The sequence below is a fragment of the Ixodes scapularis genome, unplaced genomic scaffold, assembly GCF_016920785.2.
Source record: "Ixodes scapularis isolate PalLabHiFi unplaced genomic scaffold, ASM1692078v2 PGA_scaffold4__175_contigs__length_147842914, whole genome shotgun sequence".
NCBI lineage: Eukaryota > Metazoa > Arthropoda > Arachnida > Ixodida > Ixodidae > Ixodes > Ixodes scapularis.
The window spans coordinates 129,762,893-129,777,673 of NW_024609879.1; the positions used below are offsets into that span (position 1 = coordinate 129,762,893).

At 44.6% G+C, this 14,781-nt stretch overlaps 1 protein-coding gene across 1 annotated transcript in view; it reads right to left on the bottom strand.

Annotated features, from left to right (window-relative positions):
• Positions 1-14,135, bottom strand: part of LOC120838145 — a 98,856-nt gene extending 84,721 nt beyond the window's left edge. Inside the window, exons 1-4 of the mRNA XM_042293709.1 lie at positions 14,063-14,135; positions 9,716-9,894; positions 9,378-9,470; positions 7,518-7,644 (exon numbers count right to left, since the gene is read on the bottom strand). Of these exons, the coding sequence (XP_042149643.1) occupies positions 7,518-7,644; positions 9,378-9,470; positions 9,716-9,894; positions 14,063-14,108 (445 nt within the window). The 5' untranslated portion in view covers positions 14,109-14,135. The remainder of the gene's footprint in view (positions 1-7,517; positions 7,645-9,377; positions 9,471-9,715; positions 9,895-14,062) is intronic.
• Between the last annotated feature and the right edge of the window lie 646 nt (positions 14,136-14,781).

Here is a 14,781-nt window from a genome sequence, read left to right on the forward strand (position 1 = left end):
CTTTACAAAAGTTCATTTTTGAAGTCCACGGCCGTTGCGAGTTTCCATGTTGCGGCAGAGTCTCTCCCACATCATCAGGCGGCGCTCCGTGTCTTCCGTCTCCTTCCGCGCTCCTTCGTCGTCTGCATCCGAGAGTCCAAGGGCCCGTTCAAGCTGCAGCTTGAGGCGTTCTTTCTGGTAGGATCAATGCGTTTACATCGGCTCACGATATGGTCGGTTGTCTCTACTTCCTCTCCGCAAAGTGGACAGGTTGGGTCGTCCCCGCACAACTCGCACCTCCGGCTCTGAGTCAGGAGACAGCCCGTTCGTGCCTGGAAAAGCAGGGCGCTGGCTCTGTCTCCCCTGTACCGGCGGTACAGTGCTGGCTCGCTCTTGTGCTTTCCGTAGAGCTCGAGACACGGTTTCTTCTTGGTCGCCCTCTGCCACTGCTGGTTTCCGGCCTGTGTCACCCCTTCGCGAATCGCTTTGGTCCATTCTCTTTCCGTGGTCGTCTGTTGCCTGGCCGTCCCTCCGCTGAATTTTGAGTCTATGGCGTTTAGCTTCTCTATCCAGTTCGTATTTGTTCCCTTGTATCTAATATGGTAATACATCCTTCTCGCAATGCTCTGCGGCGGGAGAAATTTCAATCCTCCCATGTATTGCAGCTTGGACCTGGCCTCCCTGGTTTGGTGCGTGGACCAGCCCATCTCTCCCGTGACTGCTGCGCTCGCTGTGCAGCTGCTTTTTCCCCCAGTAGCCATCTCCCCAACTCCTACTGGTGTCGGTCCAAGCCTTTTATCACTGTTGCGCTGTACGTGAGCATGTCGTTGGCGTATGTATTGACCGGGACTGCGAGTGTTTTCCACAAGATTCTGCCCGCCGAATATTTGTTGTATGAATGTCTGGCCAGATGCCACACCACCCCCTTTAAATGGTTTGATTTTGCGACTATGTTTTTTTCATGTTGAGCCAGGTAGTCCTTATCGAGTGTAATCGTTGCACCCAGGTACTTGTAGCTTGTTTTTTGTTTTTTTTTTTACTACCTGGTTTTGCAGGAAAACGTCCTGGTCGCCCTCTGAATTAAAGCCCATCCACCGTCCATTTTCGGCGTGAAATTTAAAGTTATCCCTGTTGCATATCTGCTGCTGTTTCTGCTATGAGAACTACATCGTCCGCAAAGGCCAGGCATGGGATGCGTGTATACTTCTCTTCTTTATCCTTGGTGATCATGCTGAGGCGCAGCCCGGCTCCCTCCTCTTCCAGTCTCCTGAGGAGGTCGTTGATATACACATTGAACAGAGTTGGTGAAAAGGAGCATCCCTGTCTCAGTCCAATAGGGATTGGCACTGGGTTTGATTGGTTTTCTCCTATTGTATAGCAGGCCTCGCATTCCCTGTATAGGCTCTTCAAGAGTTGTATGCTGCTATCCTCGAACCGATTTTTCCTCAGTTTTGATTACAGAGTTTGATGAGGTACTGCATCATACGCTTTTACCGAATATAAAATGCTAGGTATAGCTTGGAGTTCTCTTTTTTCTTCACTTCTATAGCCTGGGTTAAAGTGAATAGGTTGTCACTCGTCCTTCTGTTTGGCCGGAATCCATTCTGAGCCTGTACAAGCATGTTGTTTTTTCATAGATATTCTGCAGCTTACGGTTAATTATACCCGTGAATAACTTGCAGACATTACTTTCTATAGACATTGGTCTGTAAGCATTTAGGTTTTTCAGATCTGCTTGTTCGCCTTTATACAGTAGCTTCACTCTTGCTTGTGTCCAGCATTTTGGAATGTCTTTTGATTTAAAGATATTATTGAAACATAATCTAAGGTTTTCTAGTGCATCTCTTTTTAGTGCCTTGAGGAACTCGTTGGGTTTTTCATCTGCACTTGTTGCCTTTCTGTTCTTTATTCTTTGAATCTGTTTTTTTTTCCATTCCAGTGTGGTTATAGGATCGAATATAGAGTGCTTTTGTGCTTTCCAGTTGGTTCTTCGTCTCTCCAGGGGTGCGTTTCAGGCTTTGTTGTTGCTGCGAGAAATACTCGGTCATCCATTTTTCTATTTTCTTTTTGTCTTTCAGGTCACTGCATGCCCTTCTCCTTGCTCTCGTCGTGCTAAAAGGTTTGGCTAGTTGGTGCAAGTCGCTGTCCTATTAAAAGAATCACAGTCCACAGTCACCCATCCATCTGAACCTTTGTGTTCCGCTGTGCTGAAAGTGCTGGTTTGACGCCCGCCTTAGAGGTCCGTGAAGAGCTTAAGTGCCTCGTAGACAGGGCAAACGCAAGGGTCTTTACTCATATTCGGAAACTGACTAATAGAAGTAAACGGTTGGCGCAAAAGGATCACCACCAAGCACGCACTAATGTTGTGGGCGGATGTTGTGGCATGTATATGTGCGTACATGTTGCAATGCTAACAAAAAGTTAGGGACTTGAACCCGTCATTATTCCGGTTCGGTTCGGGTTCGGGTTCAGTAGCTCTGCATTTTGTTCCGGTTCGGTTCCTGTTTAGTGGTGAATTCAAAATGACGTTTTGGTTAACGGTTCCACGAAGCGCGAACCGGTTCAAACCAGTTGTTAAAAAGGAAAGTCCACGTCTCCAAGTCGTTAAGAAGAATTGTGTTGAACACGGCGTCATTTGCATTTAAAAGAAAAGGTAACCTGGAGCCCTCCTGCCGAAACGAGGAAATCAAAAACAAATATATGCACGATTATTTTCGATTGTGATCTTGACGTTTTATTTGCGAACACAGCTCTGCGAAAATTAAGTGGACATACGGGCGCTCAGAAACAGTACCAAAGTACAGTAACCACATATGATGCCACTCAGCCGGCACGCAGTGACACCGTCACGGTATATCAGGCACCGTACTCGCAAAGTATCCAACCTGCACACCCGTCCGCCTTTTTCTAACGACTGAACACATGAAAGAGACAGTGAAGCACGGTCTATAAAAATGACTAAAATAAATATGAAAGACTCTTACAATTCCCTGTAATGCCGAATTAGAGTGCAGCTCTTGAGGAGGAGGGGGGGGGAGGGTACGAAGAGGAGCGTATGCCCCTCGTCCTCCTCTGTACCTTCTCCTCTTCCTCTCCCTCCGCTCTTCGTCCCCTCCTCCCACTCCCTTCTCCTTTCCTTCTTCTTCTTTACCTCCCCCTTCTATACCCTTCCCTCCGTCTCCCTCCTTTTCCTCTTCTCCCCTCTCCCTGCCTTCCTTCTCTCCATCTCCTCATTTTCCTCCCTCTCTCCCCGCCCCTCCCTCTCGCGTTACGTCACTCGTGAGCCTCGTGACGTTGATCGTGACCCTCCTGACGTCACTCGTTGCGTCACTCGCGATTCTCGTCAAGGTCACTCGTGAAGATCTTGTGAAAGTCACTGTGGAAGGTCGTGACCTTCGTCGCGACATCCTCGAGTGACCTTCGTAACGTCACTCGTGGAATTTGTGACCTCACTCGTGACCCTAGTGACCCTCGTGACGTCACTCATGAAGGTCACTGTGAAGGTCATGACCTCCGTTGTGACCTTCACAGTGACCTTCGAAGAAAACGTAACCCCTTCGCAAAATTAGAAAAGCGTGTTCCGTCGACCACATAGAAGGATTAGGTCAGTCGTCAGCTAACCTTTCCATGACGACAGCGGTAAAACATGGACCGCAGAAGAAAGTCGCGTTGAACGCAACATAAACTAAATGTCATCTTGTACAATAGTGTGTTTTGTTTAAAATTGGTTTAGTTCTGTGATAAGATATTCATACTAAATGTTAACTTCCCCACAGAGCACGTGGTGGGCCAATTACAAGAAACGGCCGGAGTGCGCCAAACCGATTAAATTATTTATTTGATAGAAAATTAACCGGCCGGCTTTTGAGGGGAAAGACTTTGCGGAAGTAAACTAGCCAAAAGGAACACACACGCAGAATCACCTAAACAAAATACGAACAAAACGTATAGCCCTTCGCAAGAAGGAAAAATTCATACATTGGGATAGCAAAGGTAGCGAAAAGAGCAATGCCCGTTTATTTGCGAAGAAACCTTTTCCGGTTGTGTTGCGATGGAGGCGAACAAGAATAATTGCAAAGCGTCTTTTCCGCAGCAAACCTTCGAAGAAAAATACCCTTTCCTGAATTTTGAAAACACAAAGCAGCGTGCTGTAAGTACAGTTACGTGCGCTGCACTCGCTGACGTCTGCAGCGGAAACTGCTCTAAGCCAAAAATGTCAAAAAACAAAAGGCGTTTTTGCACGTGCGCTCAATAGCGCCCTATTTTGGTTATATATACTTCAAATGTATATATTAAAAAAAAACGCGTGCAGCTCGCGTACCTACGTTCTCAACGTTCTCCTTGGTGCTTGGGTATTTTAACAAAATGTGTACTGCCTGTGTTTCTTTATGTTAAGAAATCTTTTTGCAATGTTTAGTTTGGTTAATCGCCACAATTTATACGAAATTTTATATGTAATAGGTTATGCAAAACTTCCAAGCAACAATGGGTGTAAGCGGCATGCAACTATATCTTACAGATTCTTCTTTGGTATATACGACAATAACAAATATCTATAATTCTTTTTTTTCCGTGCGCGCAAAAAAAATATATTTATGCTGGGAATGCAGTTAAAGTGGTTAATCATCTAAATACTCCAAAACTCGTGAAAAGGCCCGCAGGTCATGATTTTACATGACAAGCATGCGAGCGTGGAAATGCTGCAAGAACACACAAGTATCAGCACAAATTTTTTCAACAAATACAATATTCAATGTTACCTATAAGGCGAATAAAAGACCATGTCTTCAAAGGGTCACTGAATTTGCCAAATATTTTGAAGTGCCTGGATCGCACACGTATGTCACAAAATAATGTTTCCGAAAACAACTTCTTCAGGTAAATAATCACGGTGTTAGACACATACTAAGTTATGAGCGAATCCGAAATTAACACCTATTCCGAAAATTGAAATCCAAAATAGAGGTTAGTTTCGTTTTCGTTCCAGATTTACAAAGTGTCATCTAGCGCAGATATTGTGCTGAACACCGTTTTTTTGTTTTCAGGATAAAGTGGCGACATGCGCTCATAACTTCTTGGCTCCCTCGTATAAGCGGTACTAATTTGTGTCAATCAGTGAAGCCAGCAGAATAGACAAACTCAACAACTGGCATACCGGCACTCATCTCCGAGCCTTACTATAACCGCCATTTTGGAAAACTCGCAAATAAGGGACTAGATGGCGCGTTGAGCCGATACCACATAGAAGGCAAGACCTGCGTATGACGTCATCGTCGGTGGATCCCGCCCCCAAGCGGCAAACGGGGACTAGATGGCCCGTTTACCCGATACCACCTAGAAGGCAAGACCTGAGCATGACGCTATCGTCAGTGGATCCCGCCTGACCCGCCCCCAAGCGGCAAACGGCCGAAGCTTGACGAGAGAGACCCGTCCGCCCCGGCGTCGCCGCGTGTTAGCGTTTTTCACTAGAGCGACGCCAGCACGCGGTGACACCACGACGGTTGTATAACCACCAGAAGTAGACGTGCTCGTCCCGGAAGCGAGTTTTTGACAGGTCTTGTAAACGCGATTGTTCGAAATCCTGACTTTTTTTTCATTTAAATTTTAGGACAATCTGTTAGTTGCGCGCTAAACAGCGGAACAGAGAAATCTTCGATAAAACCGTTTCTCCCGTGAGTATCTCGAGGTTCCACCTGATTAGTACACCCACGCTTAAAGGGGTACCCCGACGTTTTTTTGTTTCTTTTTATAGTTCTCGATTCGGCTTAAATTCTGCTAAACACACCAACAGACATCGCTAAGATAGTAACCAAAATAATGGGCAAAAAGGAATTTTTTCTCGCGAAGTTGTTGTATTCACACTTTTTGGTCCTCACCGTGTTCTTTAAAGTGAAAGGTTCTACTCGCGACAAAGAAGGGGAAGGCAAGGATTCACTTTTTAGACTGTAGACTTCGCTCCCCACTGATTGCTAGCAGTTTCATTGTGTCAAATGAATGCTTTGGAAGCTCGCTCCAGCACCCAAACAGCAGCAGCAAAGAAATGCTCGGCATCGAGACTGTCGCTTGACCCACAAGCGGGCCTTCCCCTGAAGTCACGCCACTGAAAAGCGCAGTTATACTTGCATTTATAATGCAATTAAATGCGAAGGTGCAAGCGAGCTGGACAAGAATGACGAAAATAATCCCTATAGTAGAGGGACAAGTGGGACAAAGGACAAACACAAATCTCCAAACACAGTTGGGGGACTGGTGCGCGACCGAAAAAATCCGTCTGGTCCGAGTATCGAACACGGGACCTCTGTCTCCATTACTGGTGGAGCGCTCTACCAACTGAGCTCACCAGGGGTTAGATGTCAGTAGAGCAAACGGGTTTTATTAGTTGCCACCAGTAGAACACCAACAAGGGTGAAGCTTGCAATTTAAGGTTATAATTAGAATGCAACTAAACGCAAAGGTGCAAGCGAGCTGGACAAGAATGACGAAAATAATCCCCTTGGAGAAGGAGAACAAGAGGGACAGACGACAAACACAAACACAACTAATATCAACACTGTATCGGCGTTTCGTTGCATAGACGATTCTCTTTTTACAGCGAAGCTGTATACCTCTACCAGGCGAGGAAAGTTTCGTGTCGTTGGGGTTGTAAGCAAAAACCTCCCGGCAAACAATTGAAGCCAGAACAGCATATCTGTTTTGCAGACAGGCGCACAGCATACAGCTCAGTATCCTTTTCAATAAAGAAAACCACAAAACAAGCATCAAAACCACATGATGCAAAATTGATAAGGCGCGTGTGAACAATAGGAACAACACCCTCCCACGCGTTCCGGTAAAGATCAGGTTTGCCGCTGCTTCGAAAAGGGTTGACGTCATTAGCTGCCGCAGAGACGGCAGCTTGTGACGTGGGAGTGACTTCGCTAGCCTTTCATATAAAAGAAGAACCCGCCGTGTCACCTAACGTAGGGACGCAGCGGATGCTACGAGCTATCTTAGCCAATCCCGTTCTGTGGACGTGGCCAGTGATACGCTTTCCGCGCGTCGCTGTGCCCCCTTTCTAAGGTCACGTGTCACTCACTCGGCCTCCGATTGGCTCCGATGGCTCGTAACATCCGCTGCGTTTAAACATAAGATGAGACGGAGTGTGTCAAATGATTTCAATGTTACTGCAGCACCGCAATGAATGGGCCACGCATAGTTAGGACTCCCAAATAGCAGCGTGTATACTAGGAGCCGCAGTAGGAAACGAAACGGGAGTACGACCAGCAGCGGTTTCCTGCGACTGGCAACGGCATTTCGTATAGTGCAGTAGGCAACCGTTGCAGGTGATACCACAGCTTCGCTGACCAACCACCATCACAGCGTGGATTGGAGCCCCAACTTTTTTTCTGGCATACACACCTTATTGAGTAGCTCTAACTCAGCGCTGACTCAGCACTGACAGCAGCACTGATGCATTGCTGACTTCACGCTATCTGAGCGCTCAGTAGCAAAGTGTAAAGCGGCCCTAAAGCGTGACTTATTTGGGGCTCTAACCTCACCGATCTCCTTGAGCCGTTCCAAGTCTTCCTCTGGCATGGTGTGCAACCTGTGGGGCAAGGATCCGTCCAACGATCGCGGTGCTGTGAGCACAGGCTCAATCCGAGTAACGGCGTCCACCATCCCTGTCTGGCGAACATTATATCCGACGGAGGAGACAGAAATACAACAGATTTGTTAGTTCGTGGAACAGTTAACGCGAAAATAGCATCATATCTTTTTCGTGTGTTGCATTTTCCTCAAAGAGAGCCATGGTTAACATATTTTACACCGTAAGTTCGTGACACAAACTTTCACATTCTACCAAATACTACTATTTTTAATGACTAGCGTTTGATTTCTCATACAAGGTAACATAAATTAAGATACCCCGCTTGTCTCGCTATAACTGTATCACCCTGTTAACTTCCGTGAAGAACATTCTACGGAGCAGACCAAAATACGAAAATACTGTGAAATACAATTCGCAGAACGGTTAGAAGGAACACAAGAGTAGACTTATGTATTTCAGCATTTTTTCTCAGAGAAACATTAAGGAACAAAAAGGTTTTAAGGCATAAGTTTGTGACCAAAACGTGCACATTTCGCAACACTGCTAATTTCAATGAATGAGTATATCTACTAATTCCTCAAAGTGAAGAAGAATAAAAACCGGCGACCACTTGCTTGTGGCAAATGTGATATTCATTAGATTTTACTGTTCGGTTTAGAAATTAGCAGTATTGTTTTATAAGAAATAATCTTCTTTTATGTTTGTTTGTTTTTTTTAACGGAGAAGGTTAAGCGATCCCCACTAGTAAAGTATTCTTTTTTCAACTTTGAAGTCAGCAGGTATTGAATAGATCGAATGATCATTAAAAAATGTAATTTCATTTGAACACACAAGAAAAAAAGGCTTGATATTGTTTCGAGATATTTTGTTGAGACCCCTTGAAGATATTGAGAGCTACGATGATTCTTTCCGATAAACATCTACTACAAGCCCAGTTGGTACGTCTGCTGTTTCACTGGTCGGCGAGGTCATCGGTAAACACCCTGCGCATACAGAGTGGAGAAAATACTAATAACTGAATATGAGTGCAATGTTGTACACTGCTGCTTTCTTTAATCTGTTATGAATTTGACCTTTAGGCCTGTTACGTTATATAAGACGAAGGTCGTGACCCTTGTAATATAATAAAAACCTTATGCAGTTTTACCACTCCGGCAGACAACATAACAATCGCAACTACAACGAACAATTTGTTTATTGTATTTTTTTTAACATTTTTTGTTAAATACCATTTTTATGGAAGTTTTTAGAGGGCATGGTTAACCTTCCGCAGGGGCGAAATACCTCGAAGACGTCATGAGGCAGCTGCGTTAACCGTTCGATAATAACCACGCTTCTACGGTCTTGATTACATCAACTGGTTCGCGATGAAGCATAAAAGGCACTCATCGGTCTCGCTTTAATTAGTAAAATCGATAAAAAGAATGAACAGTATCTTAGATCAATGGTCTCTTTTCCCGGTGAAACTGAGATGTTATCGGTCATCGACGCCGAATAATCTTTTTTTTTTGGTCAAGTCATTAAGCGGAAATATAATCACCGGGAGCTCAAGAAACGCAGGGTTTCAAGCTGTTGTTCTTAAGTGTTCTTAACGCCTAATTTCGCAGTGTTATTGACCCCGAGGCAAGCATAATAGTATACTCGATACTGACCGCACCCTGTATTTCTTAAGTTGTCCGTGACGATGACAGTGACAAAGACAGTGACAATGAAAGACGCCGTTCGCACTTTTATTTTCTATTATAATATTTGAATTTCAATTATCACAAAATTATGTTAATTATGGCGCAAAACGCAGTATGAATATTACCATTTCGAGGCCATTTGCTGTGTCGCGCACCATCAAAGAGGCGTATTGGTCCCTGTCACGGTAGTGGTGCTTCTCAATTTCTTCGACTTGAATCTAAAATGACGAAAATATAGGCACACATATAATTAATGAATTTGCCTAAATTATCACAAACCACCCTGTTAACGCCTCTTGGAGCAACTTTTGAACAAGATTTTATCTGGATCTCTCAAAAAAAAACAATTATACATGATATAAAGAACACTAGAAAGAGTTGGTTTAGTTTTGATTTTGTCTGGAAGTAATCATGGCGTCACCCGGTTTCGAAAAATCGCGTATCGGATATGGCGTGCACTCACTGGTGTGTGCGTCATTTGCCCGTTCTCGTCGTATGACGTCACAAGTAGGGTCTCGGCCAGCACGGATGCCTTCTCCAGCCTGAGAATCTTCTTCCCGTCGACGGAAACCAGCTTGAGGCCATCTGAAGATCTCTCCTCCAGAATCCGCGGGTAGACGTAAGCCTCCCCGATCCTAGTTCCTGGAAAAAGTTACTTCAATAAGCTTGGTCATGCTGGTAAAGACTGGAAAGCACAGAGCCTGTTGCAAATGAGCTGGATGCATGCTATGTGTGTGTGTGTGTGTGTGTGTGACGTCAAGTGACGTGATGAGGTCACACGACTGCTACGTGACACGATGTCAGAATGGCACGTGAGTGTAAGATGTCACATGGTTTCATGACATTACGTGATGTCCCACAGTCAGGTGACCTCAGGACGTCACGTGAGGTCACGATATTACGTAATGTCAGAGTTCTTTGTGCAGGTTCTTGGTAACGGTTCTTTGCGACGATTCTTTATGACGGCTTTTTGTAACGGTCTTTTCTATGTTAAAAATAAAGGGACTTCACAATCAACAAAATGCCGAGACTGAGACGCACACAGGACAACATTAACACATAACAGCCTCAAGCACTCCTACAATTTCTCTTGAATACTGCACCATTTTCGCACGTTATTTTCAACAAGGATTGAAGGTTATTCTAGTATATGTAATTTCGTAAGCGTAAGTCAAACAGTTAGGTTAGAGTCTGTTCAATGACGCTTTTTAAGGATTATGGATGATACCACAAAAACCCACCATTTTGCTGATTTTGTGTGTTTTTTGTGCGTTACTTGGAAACTATTGGTCTTTTCCCTCCGGATAGGAGGCTAGTTAACAGGTTAAGAGATCGGGGCGAGGGAAAGAAAGGCTGGGGAGGAGGAAGCAGGCGGACCGCTGGAGTGAGAAGGGTGTTTCTTCCTCTCCTCTCCAGCAATCCATCTGCTTCCTTCTCCCCAGCCTTCCTTTCCTCGCCCTGAACTCTTAAGCTGTCACTGAGATGGTCCTCCTGTATTAGGTGCTGATCGCTGCTGGTGATTCTCCGCTGCGAATGATCAATACGTTTTGCCTTCTAGGCGGTAACTTTTTGATTCAGTGACGGAATCGAAAGATGATACATTCGAATGAAAGTTTGGCGCACCGCAACGGTAACCCCGTCGTCGAAAGCGAAGCCTGTTTTCTTAACGTGTTTGTTCATCTCGGAAAACAGCCAAAAGTAAGTGGTGCGATGTCCGGGCTGTAAGGTGAATGACGCAAAACATATTGAAACTGCAGCTTCTCCATTGCGGCGTTAGTCTAATACCCCTGTCAGACGGGCACCTAAAAGGACCTTTACGCCAAAGGACCTTTAGTGTAAATGTCATTCAAGCAGTGCCACAGCTCCTTTAAGGCCCATTCACACTCTTGCGACTGCTTGCGACTTCTTAAACCTGGGTTCCTTAAAACTTGTTAAACCAGAAAACACACTGGCGCCATCTATTGGGAAGCAGTGTAAACTCGGCGGTCCGGCATATTTTTTTTTATTTCTCGAGCATTATCCTTTCTTTCTTGGCTCGAAAAACTTTTGACAATGTTATAAACGAGCCTTACTATGGCTATTACGCGCATTTGACCTCGAAAATCCCGCAAAACCTTCGCTCTTGTGGAATGCAGTTCCAGGGTCACCGCATAGATGGCGCCACAATGTCAGTGTGTTCCCTCATTCTAAAAACATTTAAGAAGTTGTAAGAGATCTCGTCTCTCTCAGTCGTACTCGGTCGCAAGAGTGTGAACGGGCCTTTACGGCTGCTAAGGGCGTATACTCTCGTCAGCAGTGGTCTACACTAGAGAAGCGAAGTGAAATAAAAGATCGTACTGACATCTAAAATCAATGCTTTTGCAATTTTATTATTGAAAAAGAGCGCGTTTCACGTTTATTCTTTACAAACATCGCTCTACTAATAGTTTTTTGTACTCACGGCCCCAGCTATCCAGTAGGCCTCGTCGTCGCCTGCTCGCATCGTCCGCTTCGGCAGTTCGTTTTTCTTCCTCTGAATTTCCCTTAAAACCATGGTTACCTAGCTTTTATTTCTCTGCTTTATATTTTATCATCCTTTAATAGCGTATATATTGTATATATTTAATATTTTTTTTTACATATACATTTCTCTAACTTATTCTTGCGTCGTGCGATACGTCGAACGACAAAGGAGCGTCCACCAGTAAGAAGGGGTCGCCGCGCTTCCATTGGAGAGTTGAGGCGACCTGGGCGCTGATACGACTTTGGGAGGATCGACGAGAGGGTCGGCTGGAGGACCTCCGACGGGTGCGATGAACCTCAAGCGCGAGCACGACGCCGAACCGGACAGGGCACAAGCGTAGCAGAAGCACGGAAACGATCAGGAGCGCTGAGCAACGATAGGACTGCATGAGCGGGAGACGCCCAAGGTGGCCGCTAATTGCCAAAAAACACTTTGCTTGGTCATAAAGTGGACTTTGTTGTCATCACTCGACTGAATTCGTCATTTTGTCTTCTTTAATATATTGTCGGCTTACAAAAAACTTTAAAAAAATATTTATATCGCCAAAATAATATTTTTCTGGCGTAAACGTGATTTATGCGTTTGAACCGAGCTACGAGATTTCAATCGCAATAAACATCGTCTAAATGGCATTTACTGGCTCTGTCTGGTACGGCAGAACGTAAAGGTCATTTGAAAATCCTAAAGGCCTTTGGCGTAAAGGTCCTTTTTGGCGCCCGTTTGACAGAGGTATAACAGACGTCATGAATCGTCTATGACGGCATGCGGAGAATAGTGCACCGGTAGTGGAAATGCATTAGCGCCGGAGGAGACTATATCGAGATGTTATCTGCTCTTGGGAAAATGGAGATTCCAAACTTTCATTCGAATGTAACATCTTTCAATTACATCGCTGAATGAAAAAGTTACAGCCTCGGAGGCAAAACATGTCGACCACCCCTTTTATAAACTAATTTAACGATTCTCGGCGACGAAATAGGACTACGACTTTTCTTTACACTCTAAGAAATACCTGCGCGTCTACTTACCCGCAAAACACTCAAGAAGCCAATCTCTCTGATCTATGAAATCAGCTCAGCGAATGATGAGGCGGAACATCCGTTTCGACCTAAAAATGAAGTCTGCGCGCTGTGGCATTGCGCAAGGCAAAGCGTCATCCTAGCATTGCGTAATGCCACAGCGCAGACTGAATTTTGAAGTCTAAACAGATGCTCCGCCTCATCATTCGCTGAGCTGATTTCGTAAATCATAGGGATTAGCTCTTCGAGTATTTTGCCGATAAGTAGACGCGCAGGCATTGCTGAGAGTGTAAGCTTAGTTGTGACTCGATCCCCGACGGCATAATAAGTCAACGTCTTTTATTTACGCTAATTGTGACTCAATATTGAGTCACGCATTGTCACAAATGTAGAGTTCAATCACTATGACTTTGGCTTCATTACTCCTTTATTGTAGAGCATGGGGATGGCCAATCACTGGGATCTATGCAGTGAACATCCGCCGAGTGACACGATGAACATGTCGGTTCACTGGAATATACAAGCTGCGAGGCTGCTACGATTCCTGGTGTTTTGACTTGTGATTGCAGCTGCGCAAATGGCGTCCACTATGGTTTTGAACAACTTGAGAAGCGTAGTTTGTGGTAAGTCGCGCACATCTTATAATAACTCCGCAACCAATCAGAATGCGGCATTAGCCGATACGAACGCCGAAGAATTAGTCGCGAAGCAAGGATCGTGAACATAATAAACCGCTGGCAACAGAAAGAATAAAAAAAAAAAACACCGGAAAACTCCGGACACTTAAGCGCATTCTGAGATTGTATTTTTAGTGATGAAAATCTACGGTCTCTAAGCATCCTAAAGAAAAAAACAACAGAAATTGCACACTTGAGCGGACGATTTCCTCAGAGAAAATTGAATCAAAGCCTCTTTCTGCACCTTGGGGCAGACACCAGGAGGCGCCGTCCGACGGCGTGTTTAAACAATAATTACTCTGTTACGTCTTTTACACCCGAAGATTTAACTTTTCCTTTTTTTTTTCTTTCTCAAAATAGAATGCACAACGTGCCTCAATTGAGCAATATTAGTATAGTTGGGAAAGACAACGAAGTAGACTATTTTCATTATTGAAAATTTAGGTAGGTGGTAGGGACCCAAAAATGCCCCTTTAAACTTCCATCTAGGATTGGTAATTTTTATTGGTTGAAACCTGACCAAGAATATGGAACTAAAAATAAGCTTCTACAAAAAGCACTTGAATGCCCCTTTAAACTGCCAGATATAAGAGTTAATATTTTTACCCTACCTGTAGCAGTGCCCAGCAGGCAGATGGCAACTTTCCAAACAAGCATCCCGGTGTTCCTGCCCCGGTCTAGTGGAGTGGTCGTGACAATCGGTAAAGCTTCCAGGATGTGCAAGAGCTCGTTACTTAAATCGCCAACCTGTGACGTCTGACTCTTGGGTTTAGGGCTTTCTACCCTATCAAAGTTAGCCAACGAGCGCATTTAAAAAATAAAAAAAACATTTTTTTTATGTTAGAGAATGAGGAGAAAGGTTACACAACCTTGGTCACAGGAACAGACTTTTCATTTATTCATTCATTTTCATTATCCTTAAATCTCCCATTTCTCGGCTTTACATAAAAATGGGGGAGGGGAGAATACAAAGAAAAAAATGAAAGACGTTCACACAACACTTCCTAGAAGAGAAGGCTGTAGCGCTCTTCTCGTGACGTCGCAAAGGAAGGCCATCGGGTTGCGAGCGTCGAAGCGAAGGCAACGCGCGTGGATCGACCGTCGTAACGCACTTTCAGTCACATGCGCGTGTCTTATCAGCAAAAATTAAAGATGCACATAGCCACGGGTCTAGAAAACATTTTATTACAAAGACAAAATATTACGCCACTAAATAATCGTTACGAAATGGCCCGAGGTATGCGTAGAAGACGTCTATTCGAAAACATCGAGTCCAGCAATTATTGCTGTAGGAATGCACGTTTCATACAGAAATACTTCGACAAAATGG